General features: G+C 67.1%; 2 protein-coding genes across 4 annotated transcripts; one reads left to right on the forward strand and one right to left on the reverse strand.

Moving 5' to 3' along the window:
- The first annotated feature begins 5,644 nt into the window (after positions 1–5,644).
- Positions 5,645–13,078, forward strand: FOXP3 (forkhead box P3). Of its 2 annotated transcripts, none has more exons than XM_050927320.1 (11): positions 5,645–5,722; positions 8,431–8,569; positions 8,666–8,764; positions 8,898–8,988; positions 9,100–9,217; positions 9,715–9,802; positions 10,194–10,274; positions 10,586–10,745; positions 11,675–11,751; positions 11,905–12,006; positions 12,424–12,721. In XM_050927320.1, exons 1-11 carry the CDS (start codon positions 5,703–5,705, stop codon positions 12,700–12,702), a joined length of 1,254 nt encoding a protein of 417 aa, XP_050783277.1. In that variant the 5' UTR covers positions 5,645–5,702; the 3' UTR covers positions 12,703–12,721. The 2 variants fall into 2 exon arrangements, with proteins under 2 accessions (XP_050783277.1, XP_050783276.1); XM_050927319.1 differs by lacking the exon at positions 5,645–5,722 and adding an exon at positions 12,964–13,078 and having other exon boundaries at positions 8,303–8,569; positions 12,424–12,545.
- A 40-nt stretch (positions 13,079–13,118) lies between these two features.
- CCDC22 (coiled-coil domain containing 22) lies at positions 13,119–24,932 on the reverse strand. Of its 2 annotated transcripts, XM_050927233.1 has the most exons (18): positions 24,843–24,932; positions 24,447–24,526; positions 23,679–23,856; positions 23,273–23,405; positions 22,991–23,097; positions 21,975–22,041; positions 21,314–21,483; positions 21,001–21,201; positions 20,565–20,627; positions 16,339–16,458; positions 15,647–15,766; positions 15,233–15,349; positions 15,029–15,130; positions 14,450–14,557; positions 14,187–14,282; positions 13,882–13,941; positions 13,600–13,674; positions 13,119–13,509 (listed from the first exon to the last, which is right to left on the reverse strand). In XM_050927233.1, exons 2-18 carry the CDS (start codon positions 24,494–24,496, stop codon positions 13,396–13,398), a joined length of 1,881 nt encoding a protein of 626 aa, XP_050783190.1. In that variant the 5' UTR covers positions 24,497–24,526; positions 24,843–24,932; the 3' UTR covers positions 13,119–13,395. The 2 variants fall into 2 exon arrangements, with proteins under 2 accessions (XP_050783190.1, XP_050783191.1); XM_050927234.1 differs by lacking the exons at positions 23,273–23,405; positions 24,843–24,932 and having other exon boundaries at positions 24,447–24,617.
- Positions 24,933–25,894: the final 962 nt, after the last annotated feature.

The following is a 25,894-nucleotide window of genomic DNA, read 5'->3' on the forward strand; positions in this document are numbered from 1 at the left end:
GGGGGTGGCTGTGGGCCCAGCTCTGTGGGGGACGGGTGGTGCTGGGGGGCTCGGTGGGGGGACGGGCGGTGCCAGGGGGTGCCCATGGGCCCGGTTCGGGCGGGACGGGCGGCGCCTGGGGGCTCGGCAGGGGGATGGGCAGTGCCAGGGGGTGCCCATGGGCCTGGTTCGGGGGGGACGGTCAGCGCCTGGGGGCTCGGCGGGGGGATGGGCGGTGCCAGGGGGTGCCCATGGGCCTGGTTCAGGGGGGACAGGTGGCATCTGGGGGCTCTGTGGGGATGGCAGTGCCGGGAGGTGCCCATGGGCCTAGCTCTGGGCCGGATGGGTGGTGGGTGGATCTGGGGGGCCGGGCGGTGCCGGGGGCCCTGGGGGGGATGGGCTGTGCTGGTGGGCGCTGGGGGGACCTGGCGGTGCCGGGGGCATTGCATGGGGCCGAGCAGTGCTGGGGGGCGCTGGGGGGGATGGACAGTGCTGAGGGGACGGGCGGTGCCAGGGGGCGCTGGGGGGGATGGGCGGTGCTGGGGGGACGGGTGGTGCTGGGGGGTGCTGCGTAGGGCTGAGCGGGGCTGGGGGGCGCTGGGGGGGATGGGTGGTGCCAGAGGGGGGACGGGCGGTGCTGGGGGGCTCTGGGGGGATGGATGGAGCCAGGGGGACTCGGGGGGGCAGGCAATGCTGGGGGCACTGGGGTGGGGATGGCTGGTGCTGGGGGCTCTGGGTGGACGGCTGGTGCCAGGGGGCGCTGGGGGGGATATGGCCAGTGCCAGGGGCTCTGGGGGGACGGGCAGCGCCGGGGGACATTGGGGGGGGACAGCTGGTGCCGGGGGCCCTTGGGGAATGGGCAGCGCTGGGGGGCTGTGGGGGGATGGCCGGTGCCAGGGGGCAGGCAGCGCCGGGGGGCACTGGGGTGGGACAGCTGGTGCCGGGGGGCCCTGGGGGAACGGGCAGTGCTGGGGGGCTCTGGGTGGACAGGCGGTGCCAGGGGGCGCTGGGGGGGGTATGGCCAGTGCCAGGGGCTCTGGGGGGACGGGCAGTGCCGGGGGGCACTGGGGTGGGACAGCTGGTGCCGGGGGGCCCTGGGGGAACGGGCAGCGCTGGGGGGCTCTGGGTGGACGGGCGGTGCCAGGGGGCGCTGGGGGGGGTATGGCCAGTGCCAGGGGCTCTGGGGGGACGGGCAGCGCCGGGGGGCACTGGGGTGGGACAGCCGGTGCTGGGGGGCCCTGGGGGAACGGGCAGCACTGGGGGGCTGTGGGGGGATGGCCGGTGCCGGGGAGCTTGGGGGGGCAGGCAGCGCCGGGGGTGCCCGCGGGCCCCTGTGCCGTCTCGGCTCAGCCGGCTGCTTTCTCTCCGGCGCGGTGAAAGTTCCCGCGCCCCGACCTGACCCTGGAGTTCCCCTGAAAATTCCCCGCCCGCCTGGGGGGGTCGGGCCAGCAGCACCCCGCGGTGCCGGGGGGGCAGGGAGGTGGGTCTGGGGGGCGGGCGGAGGGTTTGGCATCGCGGCGGGAGGAGGCTGGCGCCCATATAACCGGGGCCAGCGGGGGGGGCCCACAAGCGTCTGAGGAGCCCCGGGAGCTCGGAGCCAGTGGCCATGGGGCCCCCCAAGGTGAGAGGGGGGCTGGGGAGGGGCTGAGCCGCTGGGGGGACTCGGGGGTGGGAGAAGGGGTGAGGAGAGGGGTCGGGGGGCCAGGGTGGGACACGCAGCCACACTGAAACGCGTACACCCAGCGCTACACAACCACACTGACACACGTACACACAGCACTACACAACCACACTGACCCCCCTACAGCGCAACACAACCACACTGAAACGCGTACACCCAGCGCTACACAACCACACTGCTCCCCCTACAGCGCAACACAACCACACTGACACACGTACACACAGCACTACACAACCACACTGACCCCCCTACAGCGCAACACAACCACACTGAAACGCGTACACCCAGCGCTACACAACCACACTGCCCCCCCAGTGCTACACAACCACACTGACCCCCCTACAGCGCAACACAACCACACTGACACACGTACACACAGCGCTACACAACCACACTGACCCCCCTACAGCGCAACATAACCACACTGACACATGTACACCCAGCGCTACATAACCACACTGCCCCCCCGGCGCTACACAACCACACTGACACACGTACACACAGCACTACACAACCACACTGACCCCCCTACAGCGCAACACAACCACACTGAAACGCGTACACCCTGCGCTACACAACCACACTGCTCCCCCAGCGCTACACAACCACACTGACACACGTACACACAGCACTACACAACCACACTGACCCCCCTACAGCGCAACATAACCACACACACGTACACCCAGCGCTACACAACCACACTGCCCCCCCAGTGCTACACAACCACACTGACCCCCCTACAGCGCAACACAACCACACTGACACACGTACACACAGCGCTACACAACCACACTGAACCCCCTACAGCGCAACATAACCACACTGACACATGTACACCCAGCGCTACATAACCACACTGCCCCCCCGGCGCTACACAACCACACTGACACATACACCCAGCGCTACACAACCACAATGCCCCCCCAGCGCTACACAACCACACTGACACACGTACACCAAGCGCTACACAACCACAATGCCCCCCCAGCGCTACACAACCACACTGACACACGTACACCAAGCGCTACACAACCACACTGCCCCCCCTAGAGCGCAACATAACCACACTGACACGTACACCCAGCGCTACACAACCACACTGACCCCCCTACAGCGGAACACAACCACACTGACACGTACACCCGGTGCTACACAAGCACACTGCCCCCCCAGCGCTACACAACCACACTGACACACGTACACATAGCGCTACACAACCACACTGACCCCCCTACAGCGCAACACAACCACACTGACACACGTACACCCAGCGCTACACAACCACACTGACCCCCCTACAGCGGAACACAACCACACTGACACGTACACCCGGTGCTACACAAGCACACTGCCCCCCCAGCGCTACACAACCACACTGACATGTACACCCAGTGCTACACAAGCACACTGACCCCCCTACAGCGCAACACAACCACACTGACACGTACACCCAGCGCTACACAACCACACTGACCCCCCTACAGCGCTGCAGAACTACACTGACACATGTACACCCAGCGCTACACAAGCACACTGCCCCCCCAGCGCTACACAAGCACACTGACCCCTCCCACAGCGCTACACAACCACGCTGACACATGTACACAGCGCTACACAACCACACTGACCCCTCCCACAGCGCAGCACAACCACACTGACATGTACACCCGGTGCTACACAAGCACACTGCCCCCCAGCGCTACACAACCACACTGACACGGACACCCAGCGCTACACAACCACACTGCCCCCCCAGCGCTACACAACCACACTGCCCCCCTACAGTGCTGCACAACCACACTGACACACGTACACCCAGCGCTACACAAGCACACTGCCCCCCCAGTGCTACACAAGCACCGACCCCTCCCACAGCGCTACACAACCACACTGACACACGTACACACCGCTACACAACCACACTGACACACGTACACACAGCGCTACACAACCACACTGCCCCCCCAGTGCTACACAAGCACACTGACCCCTCCCACAGCGCTACACAACCACACTGACAAACGTACACAGAGCGCTACACTACCACACTGACCCCCCCAGCGCTACACTGCCACACTGACACACGTACACACCACTACACAACCACACTGACACACGTACACAGAGCGCTACACTACCACACTGCCCCCCCACAGCGCTACACAACCATACTGACCCCCCTAGTGCTACACAACCACACTAACCCCCCAGTGCTACACCGCCACATTGACACATGTAAACACAGCGCTACACAACCACACTGATACACGTACACACAGCGCTACACAACTACACTGACCCCCCAGCACTACACAACAACACTGACACACGTACACTCAGTGCTACACAACCACACTGACCCTCCACAGCGCTACACAACCACACTGAGCCCCTCACAGCACTACACAATGACACTGACCCCCACACAGCATTACACAACCACACTGAAATACGTACACCCAGTGCTACACAACCACACTGACCCCCCTACAGAGCTACACGACACTGACCCCCACACAGCGTTATACAGCCACACTGACACACGTACACACAGTTCTACACAACCACACTGACCCACACAGCGCTGCACAACCATACTGACCCCCACACACCGTGCTACAGAACCACACTGACACGTACACACAGTGCTAAGTGGTCACACGCAGAGATCGACACAACCACACTGACACTCACACACCGAGCGCTACACGACCAGTGACACACAATCACACTCAGAAACCTACACAACCACACTGACACACACACACTAACTGCTACACAACCACACTGACACGCACAGTGCTACACAATCACACTCAGAAACCTACACAACGACACTGACACACTCACACCAAGCAATACACAATCGCACGCACAGTGCTACATGATCACACATGGACACCTACACAACCACACGCACACAGAGCACTAAACAATCCTACACAAAGTGCTACACAATCACACCCACCTATCACGACACAACCATACACCCCTCCGATACACAATCTCTCGGACACACACACTCCTGGTTTGCACACCCTCAGCCACACGGTGACGCTCACAGCATCACAACCCCAGACACGCAGCCTCCCGCACACACCCAGGGCAAGCCCGAGACAGGGGCTGGTTCCCAGCCCCACGGGCAATGGCTACACTGCAGGCGCATGTCACAGACACACTGGCAATCAAACACAAGCGTGTGCACACACACGCCTCACCCACGATGGGCCTGTACCTGTGACACACACACCCCCTCAGCAAACTGGGAGACCGGACTCCTGGGTTCTCCCCCAGCTCTGGGAGCGGAGTGGGGGCTGGTGGTTAGAGCTGGGGGGCTGGGAGCCCGGACTCCTGGGTTCTCCCCCCAGCTCTGGGAGCGGAGTGGGGGCTGGTGGTTAGAGCAGGGGGGGCTGGGAGCCAGGACTCCTGGGTTCTCTCCCCGCTCAGGGGAGGGGGGGGGCTGGGAGCCTGGACTCCTGGGTTCTCCCCCCAGCTCTGGGACCAGAGTGGGGACTGGTGGTTAGAGCTGGGGGGCTGGGAGCCAGGACTCCTGGGTTCTCTCCCTGCGCCATTAGCAACAAAGCCCCATTGCTCCCGCATGGCAGAGATGCTGCGCCCGCCCCAGGCTTCCCACCCGACCCCAGTCCCTCGGCCCCGTTCCCGAAGGGCCCGGCCTGGCTCCCGAGCCCCCCGGCGGGGCGGGCAGGCGTGTGCGGGTGAGGGTGAGGGTGTGCACCCGCGTGTGTCTCTCTCGTGCACTCTGTGGTTTTCTTTCCCTCGCACACTGAGAGTTTTGCGGTAGCTTCTCGGTGCTCAGAGGCCTCGGGGGCTGGGGCGCCGAAAACCCCGACCGAGAAGCTGGTGTTATTTTCGAGCAAAGAAAAACCCCCCAGAAAGGGCACGCGGGACACGTCGCCCTGGCGCTCCGTTTCCACTGAGTCACCGGCAAGTCGCACCCTCAGGGAGCGCGGCCGCCCCACGCCGGCCTATAAATCCCCGCCCGTGGGGCGGATTTCGCACTGGTCCCCTGCCAGCCGGGATGCCGAGGAGCGCTGAGCGGTGAGTGGGGTGTGCCGGATCGGGGCGGGCCCCAGCAGGCCAGAGGTGACCGCCGGGCTCGTGGGGATGCGGGGAGAGTCGTTCGGCTGATTTAAGGTCTGCCCCAGCGTCAATCCAGATTAACCCTTGATTTCAGTGGGGACAGGACTGGTTTCTGATCTCAGCTGCCGTAGGGTCAATCCAGAGTCACTCCGGATTGCACTAGGAGCAGGGCGGGATGCTGAGCCTAGCCCCCCAGGGTCAAACCAGAGTCACTCCTGATTGCTCTAGGAGCAGGGCTGGATTCTGAGCCTAGCCCCCCAGGGTCAATCCGGAGTCACTCCTGATTGCTCTAGGAGCAGGGCTGGATTCTGAGCCTAGCCCCCCAGGGTCAATCCGGAGTCACTCCTGATTGCACTAGGAGCAGGGCGGGATTCGGTGCCAAGCCCCCTAGGGTCAGTCCGGAGCCAAACAGCAGGATTTGAATAAGGCGACGCACCCGCAAACCCAGGCCCGTGGATTGATCCCGACTTGAACTCCCGATTCCCACTTGGCTCCTCGGGCCAGGAGCCTGAATTTCGCATTCACACCACGGGGGGGGACCCTGGCCGGGCTGAACCAGTCCCCTCCCGACACCTCTTTCCAATCCCCCTGTGGAAGCCCACTGGGCTCCCCGCCGGGTCCAGCCCCTCGCGCGGAACCGGCCCCGGGGCCCAGAAAACACCTGGGACAGAAAGTGCAGCCGCCGGAACCGGGGAGAAATACCCGGCTCAGGGGCTGGGGCCCAGGACTCCTGGGTTCTCTGCCGGCTCTGGGAGGGGAGCAGGGGTTGGTGGTTAGAGCAGGGGGGCTGGGAGCCAGGACTCCTGGGTTCTCTCCCCAGCTCTGGGAGGAGGGGAGTGGGGGCTGGTGGGTGAGATCAGGGGGAGCTGGGAGCCAGGACACCTGGGTTCTCTGGGAGCGGAGTGGGGCCTGTGAGACCCAAGCTGGTTATTGTGTGATATCTCCAGGCCGAGGGTGATTCGAGGATGAGGTGGGGGGTGAAATCCAGCCTCCCACGCAGGGCTGCCCGCGGGGGGTCAAGTGAGGCAATTTGCCCCGGGCTCCGCAGGGGCCCCCACAAGAATATAGTATTCTGTAGTATTGCAACTTTTTTTTATGGAAGGGGCCCCTGAAATTGCTTTGCCTCAGGCCCCCTGAATCCTCTGAGTGGCCCTGCTCCCACGGACTCGTGGGGCTGCCTGGAGGCCTCGGGTCAGAAGGCTGCACCCCCCAGCTCCGTGCAGGCTGAGGCTCGGGGGGCCGCTCCAGATTTACCCCCCCGGGCGCCACGTCCCACGCCGCTGACGTGGCCGGGTTCCGTGACGTCTGGGAAGCGGGGGCCGCAGTGAGAAATCGGATGGGGGGGCCGAACGGGATGTCACCCTGATTCTCGGAACCTGGCCCCAGCCCCGCCCCACCCCTGCTGCCGGGAAGCGACTCGAAGCGGCCCCTTGCCCTGTGAGGGGGAGTGGGGTCTAGTGGTTAGAGCAGGGGGAGGGGGCAGGGTTGAGAGCCAGGACTCCTGGGTTCTGTCCCCAGCTCGGGGAGGGTTGAGGGGGCAGGAAGGGGCGTGAGGGGTTGTGAGGAGCTGGCAGGGGTAGGTTATCGCTGGGGGTCAGAGTGGTGGGAGGTACAGCGGTCAAGATGTGGGGGGAATATGGGGGGCGCTGGCTGGATTTGCCCCCCAAGGAGGTGGGTGTCTGCTCACCCCCCCAACCTGGGGCCGCCCATCTGGAGGGTGCGTCATGTGTCCAGGCATGTTCACAATGACATGTGAGCCCCGCTGGGCCAGCATGGGAGGGGCCCAAGAACACAGGAAATGCATGCATGTCATGGGGGCCACATGCATGTGAACCACAGGAGGGCTCCGTGTGCTGGGCGTGTGTGGCAGGCCACAGACCCCATCGGCCCACGCGTGTCACGAGGCTGCGTGGCCCTGGGCTGTCACGGGGGGAAGACACGGCTCCTACACAGCCATGCATGTGCCCCGGGACTTGACATGTCGCACGGATCACAGACACGCTGGATCACGGACACAGGTGGCGGCGCTGTCAGGAGTTTGTCACTGAAAACCCCAGAGCTGCACCCACAGGTCACTGCCCCCCTTGGGGGTCCCCGAGCCCCCCCCACCAGCCCCCCACCCCCTCCATGCCTCTAACAAGCCCTCCCAGCCCCCAATCTCTCCCTCTATCTCGCCCCACCTCCACCCTCTGCCCCCTTCTCCTGGATTCCCCAGATCTGGCTCAGACCTGTCTGGCTAATCAAGGCCTGTTTCCCCCAGCCGGGGTCACTAATTAGCCCCACTGCTCGTCAGGGTGGCTGAGGGCTGCTAAGGTCCAGCTGGGCCCAGCGGCTCCTGACCCCCGTGCCTGACACAGTTCAGCCCCACACATGCGTGTTCCCAAGGGGGGTCACACAGGACACGTGTGGTTCGCACACGCACCAGTATGCATGCATGCTCACCGTGAAGCCACTCTTCATGTGTTGCACAGCTCCGCACACCTGGTGACCCCCATGCCATGGGAAACTGCTCACATGCGTGTGCTCCCCATGACAGGCATGCATCTCCTCTGTGCATGTACGTGTGATGTGTTGCACGGCTCACATGGGAGCAGTGTGACCAGTCGCACATACGTGTGCTTCCTTGTAGCTTCTCCCACCCTCTCACCTGCCCTTTCTCCCCACAGCTTGCACCAGGCCCCGATGCCCAGCCCCACGGCATCCCGAGTGTCCCATGGCGACAGCCCCGCTGGCCTGACTGGCGGGGCCCAGACTCGCCCCACGGTGCTCACCCACGGAACGAGTGCCCCCTCCAGGAAGCAGCAGGTGGGTCCCCACATGGCTGTGGGAGGGGCACAGAGGGGGCAGCCGACCTCCCTAGACCCCAGGACTGACAGCACCCTCCCTTTGCCTGCCCCACAGGTGCCACCGTACCCCCTGGCGATGGGGGACCCCCAAACCACCCCCCACCTCCAGGCTCTGCTGCAGGACACCCAGCGCCAGGCACTGCTCATCCAACAGGTACCGGATGCCTGGGTTCTCTCGCCAGCTCTGGGAGGAGAGTGGGGACTAGTGGTAACAGCGGAGGGGGCTGTGAGCCCGGATTCCTGGGTTCTACCTGCCATTCATCCCCTCACTTTCCTCCCCTTCCCAGATATCTCCGGAGCCCAGTGCTCGCCCCTCCATCCTGCACCTCCAGTCCCCCGGCGTGCTGGTGCTGAGGTCCCACCACGGCTTGACACACGGTAACCAGGGGGGGCATGTAGGATGCTGGGGGGTGTAGGGGTTCTGGCGGGGGGGGGCAGACAGGCCCAGTGCCTTGGTCCACCCCCCATTTCTCCCCCTCCTCGTTCCAGGGATTAACATCACGGGCATGGAGTGGATTCCGAGGGACCCGCCTGCCCCCTACTCGCCAGACCGGTCCCCCCCACAGCGCTGCCCCAGCCCCAGGGACCACAGCGGGCACACTGAGAGGTGAGTGTTGGGGGGGGGGCGGGGCTGGGAGCTAGGATTCCTGGGTTCTCCCCTCCCAGAGCTGGGGGGGGTGGGGGCTGGTGGTTAGAGCAGGGGGGCTGGGAGCCAGGACTCTCGGGTTCTCCCCCTGGCTCTGGGAGGGGAGTGGGGCCTGGTGGCTAGAGCAGGGGGGTTGGGAGCCAGGACTCCTGGGTTCTCCCCCAGGCTCTGGGAGGGGAGTGGGGGCTGGTGGTTAGAGCAGGGGGGTTCTGGTAGCCAGGACTCCTGGGTTCTCTCCCTGGCTCTGGGAGGCGGGTGGGGGCTGGTAGTTAGAGCAGGGGGGGCTGGGAGCCAGGACTCCTGGGTTCTCTCCCTGGCTCTGGGAGGCGGGTGGGGGCTGGTAGTTAGAGCAGGGGGGGCTGGGAGCCAGGACTCCTGGGTTCTCTCCCTGGCTCTGGGAGGGGAGGGGGGCTGGTGGTTGTGGGGGGAGACACCAGCTGAGCTGTTGATCTCGGCAGATACCCCCAGCAGGACCCGCTCTGGGCACAGGACAGGGCAGCCCAGTGCCAGCGGCAGAGGGAGCTGGTCGAGAATCTGGAGGAGCAGGTGAGGCAGGTGGGGGTCGGTCAGGGTGTGGTTGCCCCACAGGGCCTGGGGCGGGGGAGACAATCGCAGCTGGGTGCTGCCTCGGGGAGAGGAAGGTGGGGGGATAATTGGGGCCGGGGGGCAGGGGGGCTCCCCCCTCACAGACATCTCCGTGTGGGGGGCTGGGGATTAGGGCCTCGTGTCCCCCACAAATTCAGAGCTCCTGTCCTGGAGGGGGGTGGGCTCGAACCACTGGCCCAATGGCATCGCAGAGCATCATGGGAGGTGTCATCCTGGTGCATCAAGGGAGTTGTAGTCCTGGTGCATTGTGGGAGTCATGGTACAGGATTCCCCCCACCCCCCTCATTTCCTGCCCCCCCCCAACTCACCTGCCCCCCTCTCTTGCCCCCAGCTGGAGCGGGAGCGGCGGCGCCTGGGGGCCATGCAGGCCAAGCTGGCCACGACGGAGGCCACGGACCGAGCCCTCGACCCAGTAAGAGCCGGGGGGGGGCGAAGGGGGCAGAGCTCTGTGGTGGAAGGAACAGGGGTTGGGTCCCAGTTGGCGGGGCGGGGGGAGATGGAGTGGGGGCTGGGTTGAGACCTTGGGGGTGGGGCCAGACATCGAGGCAGAGCTGAAGTTAGTGGGGGCAAGGCCTGGGGACCCAGAGCATTCATGGGGGTGGGCCCTAAGGCCCAGGGAAGCGGAGTCAGAATCCATGGGGGCAGGGGGTGCAATCCCTGGGGGGGGCAGATATGAGGGGGCAGGTCCAGAGTCCCTATCACTTATCTGCCCCTCCCCCCCAGGCAATGTCAGCGAAGGGCCAGCGCTGCACCTCCCACCCCCCCAACCCGTCGGGCTGGACCCGGTCCGGAGCCACCCTCCCTGCCCAGAAGGGGGTGCTGCAGCCGCCACTGACCCCCCAGACCCACCCCTGCATCAGCCACGGCGCCGGCATCTGCTCAGGTGAGCGGCTGGGAGTCAGGGCTCCTGGGTTCTCTCCCCAGCTCAGGGAGGGGACTGGTGGTTAGAGCAGGGAGGGGCTGGGAGCCAGGACTCCTGGGTTCTCTCCCAGCTCTGGGAGGGGACTGGGGACTGGTGGTTAGAGCAGGGAGGGGCTGGGAGCCAGGACTCCTGGGTTCTCTCCCCAGCTCAGGGAGGGGACTGGTGGTTAGAGCAGGGAGGGGCTGGGAGCCAGGACTCCTGGGTTCTCTCCCAGCTCTGGGAGGGGACTGGGGACTGGTGGTTAGAGCAGGGAGGGGCTGGGAGCCAGGACTCCTGGGTTCTCTCCCTGCTCTGGAAGGGGACTGGGGACTGGTGGTTAGAGCAGGGAGGGGCTGGGAGCCAGGACTCCTGGGTTCTCTCCCCAGCTCAGGGAGGGGAGTGGGGGCTGGTTGGTGAGAGCAGGGGTGGCTAGGAGCCAGGACTCCTGGGTTCTCTCCTGGCTCTGGGAAGGGACTGGGGACTGGTGGTTAGAGCAGGGAGGGGCTGGGAGCCAGGACTCCTGGGTTCTCTCCCCAGCTCAGGGAGGGGAGCAGGGGCTGGTGGTTAGAGCAGGGGGGCTGGGAGCCAGGACTCCTGGGTTCTCTCCTGGCTCTGGGAAGGGACTGGGGACTGGTGGTTAGAGCAGGGAGGGGCTGGGAGCCAGGACTCCTGGGTTCTCTCCCCAGCTCAGGGAGGGGAGCAGGGGCTGGTGGTTAGAGCAGGGGGGCTGGGAGCCAGGACTCCTGGGTTCTCTCCCCAGCTCAGGGAGGGGAGCAGGAGGCTGGGAGCCAGGACTCCTGGGTTCTCTCCCAGCTCCGGGAGGGGAGCGGGGGCCAGCGTTGAACAAGAGGTGTGGGGGTGAGGGGGGCATCAGCCCCATGATTGACATGTCTGTTCTCCTCCTCCCACAGACCTGGGCCCCACCCTGGAGTTTTATCGGTTCAGCAGGGCCCGGCCGCCTTTTACCTACGCAATGCTGATCCGCTGGGTGAGCACCCGGGGGGTGGGGGGTAGCTGCCCCATTGTTCCGTTCCCCCTCCATCCTCCCCTCAACTTCCCTGCCCGGCCACGAGGGGGAGACCCCTAGAGCCCGAGGGGAGGGGCTACCCTCCGCCGAGCCCTGACCCCGGCTCCCTCGCAGGCCATTCTGGGATCCCCCCACCGCCAGCTGACGCTGAATGAGATTTATCAATGGTTCAGCCGCATGTTCGGCTACTTCCGCCACAACACGGCCACCTGGAAGGTGAGGGGCTGCGCGGCGGGAGTGAGGGGCACCGGCAGGGCTGGGGCGGGGGGCAGGGGCTGCGGGGCGGCAGTGAGGGGCACCGGCAGGGCTGGGGCGGGGGGCAGGGGCTGCGGGGCAGGAGTGAGGGGCACCGGCAGGGCTGTGGGTCGAGAGGGGCACCTGCAGGACTGCAGGGGCAGTAGCAGGGCTGTGGGGGTAGCAGCTGTGGGTCGGGAGTGAGGGGCATGAGCAGGGGTTGTGGGGCAGGAGTGAGGGGCACCGGCAGGGCTGGGGGGGCAGGGGCTGTGGGTCGAGAGGGGCACCTGCAGGACTGCAGGGGCAGTAGCAGGGCTGCGAGGGGCAGGGGCTGTGGGTCAGGAATGGGGGGCAAGGGTGGGGGAGCTGCAGGTCCGCTGACCCCCCCTCCCCCCCCAGAACGCCGTGCGGCACAACCTGAGCCTGCACAAGTGCTTCGTGCGAGTGGAGCACGTGAAAGGCGCCGTGTGGACGGTGGACGAGGCCGAGTTCCAGAAGAAGCGGAACCAGCGACCAACCCCGTACGGTGCCCTGGGGTGGGCGGGGCCTCCCGTTAGCCACGCCCAGGGACCACCAGCTATTAGCCACACCCCCAGGAGGATCCAGCAGGGTGGGTGGGGCCACCCGTTAGCCACGCCCCCAGGGGAATCCAACAGGGTGGGTGGGGCCACCCGTTAGCCACGCCCCCAGGGGAATCCAGCACAGTGGGTGGGGCCACCCGTTAGCCACGCCCCCAGGGGAATCCAGCACAGTGGGTGGGGCCACCCGTTAGCCACGCCCCCAGGGGAATCCAGCACAGTGGGTGGGGCCACCCGTTAGCCACGCCCCCAGGGGAATCCAGCACAGTGGGTGGGGCCCAGGCATTAGCCACGCCCCCAGGGTGTGGGGAGGGTGGGACCAAAATGTGCTAGCCACACCCCTTTTGTCTCCCCCCACCAGGTACCTGGAGCTGAAGCACCTGCTGCCCCCCCCGCCCTTCCCGCCCCCCTCCCGCCCCAGCCGATGAGACGCCCCCAGGACTCCTCCAGGGGCTGAGACACCCCCCCCATATGCGCAGGGGGGGAACTGAGCCCCCCGCCACTGGACACAGGAGCTGTCTGCAAAACGTGGGACTTTATTGGCCTCGTTCCAGCAGGGGAATGGGGGAGGGATGCTGCACCCCAGCCCACAGGCGCCTCGGCCCCAGGCTGGGGGGGGAATAAAGGGATCAAAATCCAGTGCCGACTCAGCTGCTGCTTGGGGGCGGGTGGGCTGCTGCAGTAGCTGGCAGGGGAGAGAAAAGGGGGTCCACCCTGGCAGCTAGGAGTAGGGGCAGTGGAGAATCAGGGGGCCCCATGGGGGGGGAGGAGGGGCATGTTATATGCAGCCGTCTCAGGGGTCCCTGCTCCTCCCCAGCAGCGCCGCGTTCTCCTGCCGCAGGGCCCGGTAGTCGCTCAGGATCCGCTCCAGGTTGGCCAAAGTCTTCTTGGCCCCCTCGCTCTCGATCTGGGGGGGCATATTAACTCCTTCACTGCTGGAGCTGGGAGGGCCCCGTGGTGCCCCCCAGCCTCCGGGCCCAACCCCCCCAACTCTCACCTGCTCCTCCAGGTCCCGGATCTCCCGCTGGATGGCGCCTGCGTCCTCGATCGTCTGGATCAGCTGGCTGCAGTTCTGGAGGGGGTGGGGGGAAGCAGGACAGAGGTTAATGAGGCTCTCCCGGCCCCTGGGCTAGAGCAGCCCCACCCCGACACTAGTCCCCTAGATCCGCTCCTGGGTTTCTGATAGTCCCAGGCCCCCCAGCCTACACGAGCTGCCCCCTACTCTGCCCCCAAGGCAGCCCCAGCTCTGCCCCACAGCCTGTATCCCCCCCACACCCACCTCGTGGAGAGCCGCCAGGTATTTATAGGCTTTCCGGACCGACTCGTCCCGCTTGGCATCCTGTGGGGACACAGAGACAACGGGGGGTGGGGGTCAGGAACCTTGCTCCTCCCCCACCTTACCACCACCCCTGACTGCCCCAGGCCAGCCCCCCCCGACCCCCATAGCCTCTCCCTCACATACGCCCCACCCACCCTCCTCTCTCTGCCCCCCACAGGGAGCCCCTTTGGGGATTTCCCCACACCCCTCCCCCCAATAACCCCCAGGAGAGTGTCCCCCAGCCCCTCTCCCAGGGCCCCCCCCACCTTGAAGACCAGCTCGTCGGTGACGGCGAAGGTCCGGTCCAGCTTCCCGGTCAGGCTGTTGATCTCCTTCTGCAGGGCCCGGGTGTCTGACAGGATCTGGGGGGCCGGGGGGAGAGATCTGCTACAGCTGCCAGGGGGAGCCCCCCCCCATGGCATGGAGAAGAGCTCGACGCCCGCAGCCCCCGGATAACACCCCCCCGGCACCGGTGGAGGGGTTACCCGGAGGATCCCTAGGGGGACGGGGGGAGACCTCCCCCCGTTACCTTGGTGATCTCCTCCTTCTGCTTGCGGATGTTGCCGACGATCTCGAGGATGCGCTGGGTGTAGGCTGCCCGCGACACGTCCTTGGGGAGCGACTCCAGCTCCGTCAGCTGGGGGGGCGGGGGGGTCAGCGTCTGCCCTGGCCCCCCCCACCAGGCCCGGCGGGGGGGCCTCAATTCTCCAGGGGATGTGCACAACCAGCGTGCAAAAGGGCTCCCCCCACCTCCAGCTGGGCGTGCAAACCACACCCAGCCAGCCCCAGGCAGGCATGCAAAAGAATCTCGCCACCCCCCAGCTGGGCATGCAAACCACACCCAGCCAGCCCCAGGCGGGTGTGCCAAGGGCTCCCCCCACCCCCCAGCTGGGCGTGCAAACCACACCCAGCCAGCCCCAGGCGGGCGTGCAAAGGGCTCCCACCACACCCAGCCAGCCGCAGGCGGGCGTGCAAACCACACCCGGCACTTCCTAGCCAGCTCCAGGCCAGTGTGCAAAGGGCACATGCCCAGTTCACCCATCCCAGGCCTCATGCCAGGCCCCACCCTCGTGCGACACCCCGGCCCCGCCCCAGAGGCCCCGCCCACCAGCTGCCGGCACAGCTCCTCCTTGCGCCGGGCCTCGGTGGCCGCGCTCCGGCCGCGCTCGTGCAGGGCCTGGATCTCCGAGACGCGCCGCGTCGACTCCAGCTGCAGGGGGAGAAACAGGGGGGTGGGGTGGGGGGGTCAGCAGGGGAGGGGCCGCCCTGGGGGAGCCCCGCCCCCTCGGAGAAGCCCCGCCCCCACGCTCACCTGGCGGGAGTGACGGGCAGCCCGGAGGTGACGATACTGATCCACGAGGGGCCCCCGGTGCGTCTCCCACTGCGCGGCCAGGTGCACCAGGCGCTGGGCGCTGCTCTCCACCAGCAGCTGGGGGACGGGGGTGTCAGTGCCGGCCCCGGGCCCCCCAACATCCCCCAGCCCCCATCCTCCTGGTCCCCGCCCCTCCTGGCCCCCCAAACATCCCGGCTATCCATCCTCGCTGCCCAGCCACCATCCCAGGCCCCCATCCTCTTGGCCCCCCATTATTCCCTTAATCCTGCCCCCCCTCCAACCCCAGTGCCCCCCCAGCATGAACCCATGGACCCACCCCCCTAAACTTCCTCCTCCCCAAGTCTGACACCCTCCCCAGCCCATCCATCCCAAGCTCAGCCCCTCCTCTGGTACCTGCAGCTTGGCCAGATTGTTCTCAGCCTGGGGGAGCAGCTCCAGGGCCCGGCTCTTCACCTGCAGGGTCTGTTCACGCCCCCCCAGAGCCAGCCGCTGCTGCCGCAGACCCGCCTCGGCCTGGGGGCAGAGACATCAGGAGAGCAAGCCCCCCCCCGACATCCCCCTCAGCCCCACCTCGGCCTGGGGGCAGAGAGATCAGGGGAGCACGCCCCCCCCCGACATCCCCCTCAGCCCCACCTCCGCCTGGGGGCAGAGAGATCAGGGCAGCACAGCCCCCCCCAACGCTCCCCCCAGCCCCACCTCGGCCTGGGGGCAGAAAGATCAGGGGAGCACGGCCCCCCCGACGCTCCCCCCAGCCTCACCTCTGCCTGGGGGCAGAGAGATGAGGGGAGCACGGCCCCCCCGATGCTCCCCCCAGCCCCACCTCGGCCTGGGGGCAGAGAGATCGGGGAGCACACACCCCCGACACCCCCCAGCCCCACCTCGGCCTGGGGGCAGAGAGATCAGGGGAGCACGCCCCCCCGGCACCCCCCAGCCCCACCTCGGCCTGGGGGCAGAGAGATCAGGGGAGCACGGCCCCCCCCGACACCCCCCTCAGCCCCGCCTTGGCCTGGGGTAGGAGATCAGGGTGCACGCCCCACCAAGACTCAGCCCTGCCCCCCAGATGGAGAAATGCCCCCGGCTCTCACCTGGCTGAGGCTCAGCTCCAGGACCTTCACCTCCCTGCCCACGGCGTCCATCTCAGCCTCCAGGCGCTGAAGCTCCCCCCGCAGGCCAGCCAGCTCCTCCTCCTGCCGTGCCTGCACCTCCTGGGGAGGGGAGAAGGGGAGTCTCTAGGCCAGCATGGTAGGGGGCAGTGGGGAGCACCCTGGGAACAGCCCCCACACCGGCTGGCTGAGTCCTGCCAGGGACTAGCGGGGGGCAGGGGAGGAGAACCCGCCAACATTAGGCTCCAGGGTTAACAGCCAGCCAGGTGGGAGCTCTGAATTCCCCAGCTGTGTTGGGGTCCCCCAGAGCACTATCCCACACCCTGTATCAGGGTCCCCTGTCTCCCAACTGCTGAGTGCCCTCCTCCCCTGCCCTTTATGGGGGTCCCCCTCCCTCCAGCTAGCGCCCTCTGTGATGTTGTCGTCTCGGGGGTTTGAGCGTTGGCCTGCTAAACCCAGGGCTGTGAGTTCAATCCTTAAGGGGGCCATTTAGGGATCTGGGGTAAAAAATCTGTCTGGGGGTTGGTCCTGCTTTGAGCAGGGGGTTGGACTAGATACCTCCCGAGGCCCCTTCCCACCCTGAGAGTCTCTGAGCCTGTGATTTTATCAAATTACACTAACGAGGGAATATGAGGTGACTGGAATGTGTCCCTCCTAAGGCATCATTAGGAAACTCATCAGCTACAGGGGGGTCGTCCTGCATGTAAATTTAGCACTCGGGGTCTGAGCTAGAACTCGGGGCCTGGTGCAATGGTGTGAAGGGGGGGTTGCCGCGCGTGTAAATCTAGCACTTGGGGTCTGAGCTAGAACTCGGGGCCCAGTGCAATGGTGCGAAGGGGGGGGCAGGAACAGGCTAGACTCCCCACGACGCCTGTTAAGCAGGACAATTGGCTGGGGTCGGCGCTGTTTGCAGGCAGGTCCCCTGGGAGTCAGGACAGGGGGGACGTGGGCCTGGGGGGCTCCCAGGACATGTGACCTGTCCCCTGGGCCTGGAACCCATCTCAAGCCTGGGGCTTTTCCGGTGGGGGGGCAGAGGGACAAAGGATTCCCGCCGTGGGTCAAAGCTGTAAGGGGAGGACAGAACAAGGGGGGGGAACACCCAGGCAGGGCCGGCTTTAGGACTTGCGGGGCCCAATTCGAACATTTTCGGCGGGGCCCTGGCAGGGATGACTTAAAAAAAAAAACGTGTAAAAAAAAAGCCTTCCATTTCTTCCATGTATTATTTACTTTCCATAACTATATGAATAATAAAATTGTATATTATGTACATTGCATCATACATGTTGTGGATTGCTTATTAATGACCGGCGTTTCACATGTGTGGGTCCCCGCCACTCCCTGGGGGTGTGCACATAGAATCATAGATTATTAGGGTTGGAAGGGACCTCAAGAGATCATCTAGTCCAACCTCCTGCTCAAAGCAGGACCAATCCCCAAATCGCCCTGTCAAGGATTGAACTCACAACCCTGGGTTTAGAAGGCCAATGCTCAAACCACTGAGCTATCCCTCCCCCCATTGCTCCCACCCCCCCTCATTGAAGCAGGTGTGCAGGTTACTGCCCTGGGAACTGCAGGGCAGCAGTGGACATGGGGCTGGTTGGAGGCAGGGCAGGGGCTGACTGGAGGTAGGGTCTGGCTGCAGGCAGGGCAAGGGGTGCAGGGCTGGCTGGAGACAGGGGGTGCGGGGTGGGGTGGGCTGGCTTCAGGCAGGGCCGCAGGGGGGTGCGGCAGGGGTTGGCAGGGCTGGAGACAGAGGAGTGCAGAACTGGCTGGCTTCAGGCAGTGGGGTGCAGCGGGGGTTGACTGGGGGCAGGGGGTGCGGGCTGGGCAGGGTGTGCAGGGCTGGTGCGGGCAGCAGTGTGTGGGGGGCTGGCTGGCTTTGGGCAGGGCTGCAGGGGTGTGTGGCAGGGGCTGGCTGGAGACAGGACGGGGTTTGGCAGGGGCTGGCTGTGGGCACGGGGTGCAGAGCTGGCTGCAGGCAGGGGGGGCCGGACTGGTGTGGGCAGGTCAGGGGGTGCAGCAGAGGCAGCTGGAACCCCAGCCCTTTAAGTAGCCCCCAAACCCCCTTCTATCCCGCCCCGAACCTTTTAAATAGCTGCGGGAGCGCTGGGGAATGCATAGGGCAGGCGGGGCTCTGGCGGCTATTTAAAGGACGAGGTGGCAGAGGCAGCTGGAGCCCCGGCCCTTTAAATAGCCCCCAGAGCCCCTCACTGCCCCAGGGCTCTGGGGGCTATTTAAAGGGCCCAGAGCTCCAGCCGGGGTCGCAGGGCTTGCCATGCTCGCCGCCCCGCTCTCCCGGCCCAGCCCCGCCGCCCCGCCCCGCTCTCCCGCCCCGCTCTCCCAGCCCAGCCCCGCCGCCCCGCCCCGCTCTCCCGGCCCGCTCTCCCGCCCCTGCCGCCCCGCCCCGCTCTCCCGGCCCGCTCTCCCGGCCGGGCCCCGCCGCCCCGCTCTCCCGGCCGAGCCCCGCCGCCCCGCTCTCCCGGCCGGCGAGGGCGGCCCAGCCCCGCCGCCCCGCTCTCCCGGCCCGCTCTCCCGGCCGGGCCCCGCCGCCCCGCTCTCCCGGCCGAGCCCCGCCGCCCCGCTCTCCCGGCCGGCGAGGGCGGCCCAGCCCCGCCGCCCCGCTCTCCCGGCCGGGCCCCGCCGCCCCGCTCTCCCGGCCCAGCCCCGCCGCCCCGCCCCGCTCTCCCGGCCCAGCCCCGCCGCCCTGCTCTCCCGGCCGGCGAGGGCAGCCCAGCCCCGCCGCCCCGCTCTCCCGCCCCGCTCTCCCGGCCGAGCCCCGCCGCCCCGCTCTCCCGGCCCAGCCCCGCCGCCCCGCCCCGCTCTCCCGGCCCCGCTCTCCCGGCCGGGCCCCGCCGCCCCGCTCTCCCGGCCGGGCCCCGCCGCCCCGCTCTCCCGGCCGGGCCGCTCTCCCGGCCGGGCCCCGCCGCCCCGCTCTCCCGGCCCAGCCCCGCCGCCCCGCTCTCCCGGCCGGCGAGGGCGGCCCAGCCCCGCCGCCCCGCTCTCCCGGCCCAGCCCCGCCGCCCCGCTCTCCCGGCCGGCGAGGGCGGCCCAGCCCCGCCGCCCCGCTCTCCCGGCCCAGCCCCGCCGCCCCGCTCTCCCGGCCGGCGAGGGCGGCCCAGCCCCGCCGCCCCGCTCTCCCGGCCGGCGAGGGCGGCCCAGCCCCGCCGCCCCGCTCTCCCGGCCCAGCCCCGCCGCCCCGCTCTCCCGGCCCAGCCCCGCCGCCCCGCTCTCCCGGCCGGCGAGGGCGGCCCAGCCCCGCCGCCCCGCTCTCCCGGCCCAGCCCCGCCGCCCCGCTCTCCCGGCCGGCGAGGGCGGCCCAGCCCCGCCGCCCCGCTCTCCCGGCGCAGCCCCGCCGCCCCGCTCTCCCGGCGCAGCCCCGCCGCCCCGCTCTCCCGCCCCGCTCTCCCGGCCGGGCCCCGCCGCCCTGCTCTCCCGGCGCAGCCCCGCCGCCCCGCTCTCCCGCCCCGCTCTCCCGGCCGGGCCCCGCCGCCCCGCTCTCCCGGCCGCCCCGCCCTGCTCTCCCGGCCCAGCCCCGCCGCCCCGGCTGGAGCTCTAGCTGGGAGAGCGGGGCCGTGCTGCGCTTCCACTGGCGCTTTGCTCAAACGAGCGGGACCATGGAAGACCCCGGAGCAGACCACAGCCGGGGACCGGGGTAAGTAAAAAAAAACAAAATTAAAAAGGTGCCCAAGGTGCGGGGCCCTCTTAGGCGCGGGGCCCGATTCCCCAGAGTCGGCCGAATCGGCCTAAAGCCGGCCCTGCAGCCAGGTACCCCCGAGCTGGGCCGAGGGCTCTCCTGGGGGGGGGGGGGGATTTAATACAATTGCTTGTTACTGATTAACGAACCCGGCGTCTGTTAGTACGGGGGGGGGAAAACCAGACGTGCAGCCCCCCCATGTATTGGGGGGGTGGGACACAATCCCTGAGCTCTCCGCAGGGCAAACCACATTTCTGTGGGGTTAGACCCGCTGGGAGTTGGGCATCCAGGGGCTAAAGGCAAGACCCCCCCTGTGAGCTGCTTTCGGTTCGGGGGGGGGGCTGTGGGGTGCAGGGGTCAGACCCTGGGGCTGGGCGAGCGCAGCCGGCGGGGCTGGCTCAGCAGGACGGGGTGCTGGGGCCCCGAGCCGGTGGGGGAGCGGGGGCAGAAGTGGGTTCTGTGGTCCAACCTGTCACCCCCCCACCCTGCCCCGAATTGGGGTCCCCCCAGCTACCTGCTCCGAGGTCTTGGAGGACACAAGAGTTTCTACCACCGCCTGCATCTGCCCCACGAGTTCCTGGGGGGACACAAGGGGGCAGTCATGGGGCGCCTCTCCCCTTAGCCCCCCATTGCTCCCCCAAATTTCCCAGAGTCCCCCCTGAGCCCGAAAGCCTCCACCTCCACCCCCATTCCCTCCCCTCTGCCAGCCATCCGCTCCCCCCAGGTCTCCCCCAACCTCCTGGATAGCCCCTAACCCCCCCCCTCCAGCCCCCATAATCCCCCATCCACCCAGACACACCCAAAGTCTGCCCAGGTACCCTGACTTCTGAGCCCCCAACCCCCCCAGCGCCCCCCATGCCCCATTCCCCACCCCACAACCCCCCATGCCCCCCAACTGCCCCATACCCAATCCTCCAAACCCCCCAGCACTCCCCCCCAGCCCCCAGTACCTGGTCATGCGCCAGGCGCTGGGCATGGCTGAAGCGGGACCCCTTGGCCAGGGGCCCCCCAGCACCTCCCGCACTCAGCAGCTCGGCCAGGTCCCGTGCCCCTGGCTGGGGGGGGACGGCGGTGTCGTGGGGGGGGGCAGCCTGACGCAGCTGGTCCAGCAGGCGGCGCCGGAGCCGCTGATGCTTCCACTGCACGTACTCCTGGGGGGGAGGGGAGGGGTCAATGCAGCTTGGGAACCCCCCTGGCCATGTACTCCTGGGGGCCAGGGGACCCCAAACCCTTCCCCCCACAAACATCCGGGCCCCCCCTCACCTTGGGGGGCAGGCGAGACGCCAGCCCCTGGCTCTGCCAGTCGGCCTCCCAGTCGTGCTGCGCCCCCAGGTCGCCCGCGTGTCGCTCCAGCAGGGAGGGGGCCACAGTGTCCGGCCGGGGGGGCTGGGCCAGCACCGGGGGCAGGAACCACCCGAAAAACTCCCGGCGCTCTGGGGGGGGGGTAAACATGGAGGTCAGAGCCCGCCCCTTGCCCCAGAGCCATGCCCCCCACCTCCCACCCATGCCTGCAGCCTGACCCCACCATGCACCCACCCATGCCCCCCTGTGCCCGCAATCCAGCCCCCCAGGCCCCACGGACCTGATCCACACCCCCTGCCTCGACCCTCCCCCCAGCCTGACCCCACCCTGCTCCCACACATGCCCCCCTGTGCCCCCAATCCAGCCCCCCAGGCCCCACGGACCCGATCCACATCCCCTGCCTCGACCCTCCCCCCAGCCTGACCCCACCCTGCTCCCACGCATGCCCCCCTGTGCCCCCAATCCAGCCCCCCAGACCCCACGGACCCCTCCCCCCAGCCAACCTGAACTTGAAGCCCCCTCCCCGACTCCCATCCACACCCCCTCCACCCCTCTGTGCCCCAATCTTGTCCCCCTGGACCCCTCTTGCGCTCAGATCCAGGCCCCACGCCCCATCACCTACCAACCGGCCCCGAATCGTGGGGCAGGACCAAGGGGTGGGCATGAAAGGGTTTCAGCAGGCAAGTGCCCTGCAGGGAGAAAACCAAGGCCGTTAGCCTGGGGAACTGCCTGCCACAGGACCCGTTTGAGACAGGAAAGGGGGGTGCTGCTGGAAAACAGGAAGTCCCGCCCTGCCCACGGAACCATTTCTGCTCAGCTCTGCTCCAGGTTTGGGGGGGCCCCAGCAGCGGGGCAGGTTCAAATGCCCCAAAGTCCAGCCAGCGCCCTTGGGGAGATCGGCACCGGGCTCGAGCTGGTCAATGGCACCGGCTCCGCTGTCCTCTCGACCGGTCCCCACCCGCCTTCTCTGACGTTCCCGGATTAACCCGAAGGAAAGTTTGTAATAACGCGATTCGAATCCGAAACCTGCAGGCGTCATAAGCACGATTATTCACCCGCCTCGTGTTATGTGAAACGTGTCGAGTTTTGTGACACATTCGTTACCAGCTCTGTGTTCCCTATTTCACCAGACACTAAATAACTGTCGGGTGCTCTGCGACCAGACCCAACGTTATATTCACTCGCACGTTGACCCCGGAGTGCGTTTACCCAATGCTGGGCAGCAGCGGCCGCGGTTACGGATCCGCTCTCGTTCGAATACATGATCCGCGTTCAGTCCGTGAAACTGGAGTAGGCAAGGTTGAGAGATACGGTACCCGAATGATAACGACTTACAGCTCTTATGAGATGCACGAGAGCGGGTACGTTCTACGTTATAACGCTGAGTATCGCCCCCGCTATCAAACTCAATCCGTTACGTCCAGTTTAATAGTCACAGATCGTTGTACATAGATACAACCTGCATTATATTGACTCTAGGACATGACGGGAGAATGTAATTCATTAATTAGGGTACAATTATGCATATTCAGTACCCCAGCCGGGACAGAGGGGCCCGTGGGCTGGGCCGGCTGTGGTGAGGATACAGGGCTCACTGGCTGGATACGTGGGTCTGAATCGGGGGGGCGGGGGACCCACCTGCAGCCGCTGTAGCCGAGGGGTGCGGCAGGCGGGGGGCACCCAGGGCGTCCCCAGCTCCTCCTTGATCTTCGCGGCGATGGCGCGGAGTAGCCCAGCCGACTTCCCTGCAAGGGGGGCAAAGGTCATGGCCACCGCCGCCCCCCCAGATTCCCCCCCCATGGCTCCTGCCTCCCACCCATAAATCCCCCCCACCCTGCACCATGCAGTCACCCCTCTGATCCGCCCCCCCGACACACCATGAACTCCGCAGCGTGGCCCCTCCCCACGCCCCCCCGGTACCGGCTGGCTGCCTGGCGTCCTCAGCATCGTCCCTGGGCAGCTTCTCCACCAGGAACAGCAGGAGGCGCCGGATCTCGGGCTCGCTGCTGTACAGGAAAGTCTGGTACCCGACCTCACCCTGGTAGCCCAGCTCCTGGGGGGAGGGGGGAGCATCAGGACTCCTGGGTTCTCTCCCCAGCTCTGGGAGGGGAGTGGGGGCTGGTGGTTACAGTGGGGAGGGGGGTGCTGGGAGCCAGGACTCCTGGGTTCTCTCCCCGGCTCTGGGAGGGGAGTGGGGGCTGGTGGTTAGAGCAGGGGGGCTGGGAGCCAGGACTCCTGGGTTCTCTCCCGGCTCTGGGAGGGGAGTGGGGGCTGGTGGCTAGAGCCGGGGTGGGAGGCTGGGAGCCCGGACTCCTGGATCTCTCACCTGGCAGGCCTGGGCCAGGCTGGTGCCGATGCGGAACCGGGCCGACATGCCGGGGGGCAGCACGTGGCTGAGGCTGGTGCCCAGAGACGGGTGAATGACGCGGAGGCATCGCACCACCGACTCCACAATCAGCTCCGTGGTGAACTCCCGCAGGCTCTGGACCTCCTCGGGGACCTGCCTGGGGGGAGCCAGGGAGCCGCCGTCAGACAGCCCCCCCGACGGGCAGGGACCCGGCGCCATGGTGCAGCCACCTCTGGGGCGCGGCAGCCAAGAAACAGCTGCACAGAACGCCGCAGAGGGACAGCTCGCCCAGCGCTGAAATTCGACCAGTGCTGACGGGCAGGGAAAGCGCCCCCTGCCGAGCCTCACACCCTGCTTCCTGCCCCACGGCACCCCCCTCCCACTGAGCCCCCACCCTACTTCCTATCCCACGGCGCACACCCCCAGCCCCAAGCACCAAGGGAGAGCCCCTCCCACTGAGCCCCCTGCCCCCCAGCCCCAAGTGCCAGGGGAGACACCCCTGCTCAGCCCCCACCCTGCTTCCTGCCCCACAGGAGAGCCCCCCCCCGCTGAGCCCCCTGCCCCACAGTGTCCCCCAGCCCCAAGCACCAGGGGAGAGCCCCCCACTGAGCCCCCACCCTGCTCTCTGCCCCACAGCACTCCCCAGCCCCAAGTGCCAGAGGCGAGCCCCCCCCCACTGAGCCCCCACCCTGTTTCCTGCCTCATGGCACCCCCCAGCCCCCCTGCCCAGCAAGGGGCGGGGCTTACGTTCCGGAGAGGCGGAGCGAGTGGATGAGGATCTTGTCCACCTCGTCCATGGTGGCGGGAGGGGCCCCAGGCAGCGACCCCTGTGGGGGGGAGAGAGCAGGATTCGCACCCGGACCGGGGCTCACAGCTGGGCTCAGGGGCTCCGCCCCCCCGCGGGAATGGGGGCAAAGGGAGGTGGAGGAGTCCCGGGGGGGGCAGAGGAAGGGAGAGCACAGTTGGGGGGCAGAGGGAGATGGGGGTCCCGGGGGGCAGAGGGAGGGGGACAGTTGGGGAGCAGAGTAAGGGGGGGTCCCGGGGGAGCAGAAGAGGGTGGGCACAGTTGGGGGGCACAGGGAGATGGGGGTTCCCGGGGGGGCAGAGGAAGGGGGGGTCCCGGGGGGGCTGGTTCACACTCACAAGTTCCCTCTTTGCGCTTCTGCGGCCACACAGTCACAGGATGCGCTGCAAGGGCCGCTGGGATTTGTAGTCCAGCCAACTTCCTTAGCCCGGTGCATGCTGGGATTTGTAGTCCAGTCCTACTTCCCTAGCCCAGAGCATGATGGGATTTGTAGTCTAGCCCCGCTTCCCTCACCCAGTGCATGCTGGGATTTGTAGTCCTAGTTTCCGCCATGGCTGCGTAGTGACCTCTTGGCCCCAACCCTGGGCCCAGAGCGGGAGCGCCTGGCGCGGGTTGAGTGCCTGGTCCTGGGTGCGAATTCTCCGGACACCGTGGAGACGCGGGGCCGGCTCGGCCTGGCTGACCACTGAGTGCAGCTGGAATGGGCGGCTCGCCCCAGGGGACCCGAGGTCCCGTCCCGCACCCGGCTTCTTTGCACCCACTTCTTCTGGGTCCCAGGGGAACGGGGGCGCCAAGACCCCCCCCTTTCAGCTTTCGGCCTCACTCCCGCTCCTGGGTGCTCCTGGGCTCCGTGGCTCCCCCATCAACTGAGAGGAGGCGGCTGGGGTTCGGGGGCCCAGCCCCACTTGTACCAGTTCTACCAGCGGGGGATTGAGGCTCCCACAATGCACTGGGCCAGCAAGAATCCTGGAGTGTGGGGGGGTTGCCACTGAAGCTCCCAGAATGCACTGGGGCTAGGGTTACCAGATGTCCCAATTTTATAGGGACTGTCCCAATATTTGGGCTTTTTCTTATACAGGCGCCTGTTACCCCCACCCCCACCCCCACCCCCACCCTGATTTTTCACACTTGCTGTCTGGTCACCCTAACTGGGCTGAGCAGGATGTGGGGACCCGAGGGGCTCCCAGAGTGCACCGGGGCAGGCAGGAGTTGGGGGACCTGGGGGCTCCCAGAATGCACGGGGGCAGGCAGGACTTGGGGGACCTGGGGGTTCCCACAGTGCACTGGGGCGTGAGGGGGAGTTCAGGGGGCACATGGCCCCGGCTTTCACTACCACACCCCCCTTCCCTCCAGCAGACATCCCCCTCAGTGCCCGCCACCACCCAGGGAG

This window comes from Gopherus flavomarginatus, chromosome 18 (assembly GCF_025201925.1).
Source record: "Gopherus flavomarginatus isolate rGopFla2 chromosome 18, rGopFla2.mat.asm, whole genome shotgun sequence".
Classification (NCBI taxonomy): domain Eukaryota; kingdom Metazoa; phylum Chordata; order Testudines; family Testudinidae; genus Gopherus; species Gopherus flavomarginatus.

What these genes read in the sequence shown, in the direction of transcription:
- FOXP3 (XM_050927319.1), top strand. Translation starts at nt 8,303, where the DNA reads ATGCATCTCCTCTGTGCATGTACGTGTGATGTGTTGCACGGCTCACAT. An exon ending in AGGCACTGCTCATCCAACAG is followed by an intron (nt 8,765 to 8,897) that starts GTACCGGATGCC and finishes TCCCCTTCCCAG; the next exon opens with ATATCTCCGGAGCCCAGTGC. An exon ending in CGGACCGAGCCCTCGACCCA is followed by an intron (nt 10,275 to 10,585) that starts GTAAGAGCCGGG and finishes CCTCCCCCCCAG; the next exon opens with GCAATGTCAGCGAAGGGCCA.
- CCDC22 (XM_050927233.1), bottom strand. Translation starts at nt 24,496, where the DNA reads ATGGACGAGGTGGACAAGATCCTCATCCACTCGCTCCGCCTCTCCGGA. An exon ending in TGGAGCTGAGCCTCAGCCAG is followed by an intron (nt 15,767 to 16,338) that starts GTGAGAGCCGGG and finishes CTCTGCCCCCAG; the next exon opens with GCCGAGGCGGGTCTGCGGCA. An exon ending in AGGAGCTGTGCCGGCAGCTG is followed by an intron (nt 14,558 to 15,028) that starts GTGGGCGGGGCC and finishes CCGCCCCCCCAG; the next exon opens with CTGACGGAGCTGGAGTCGCT.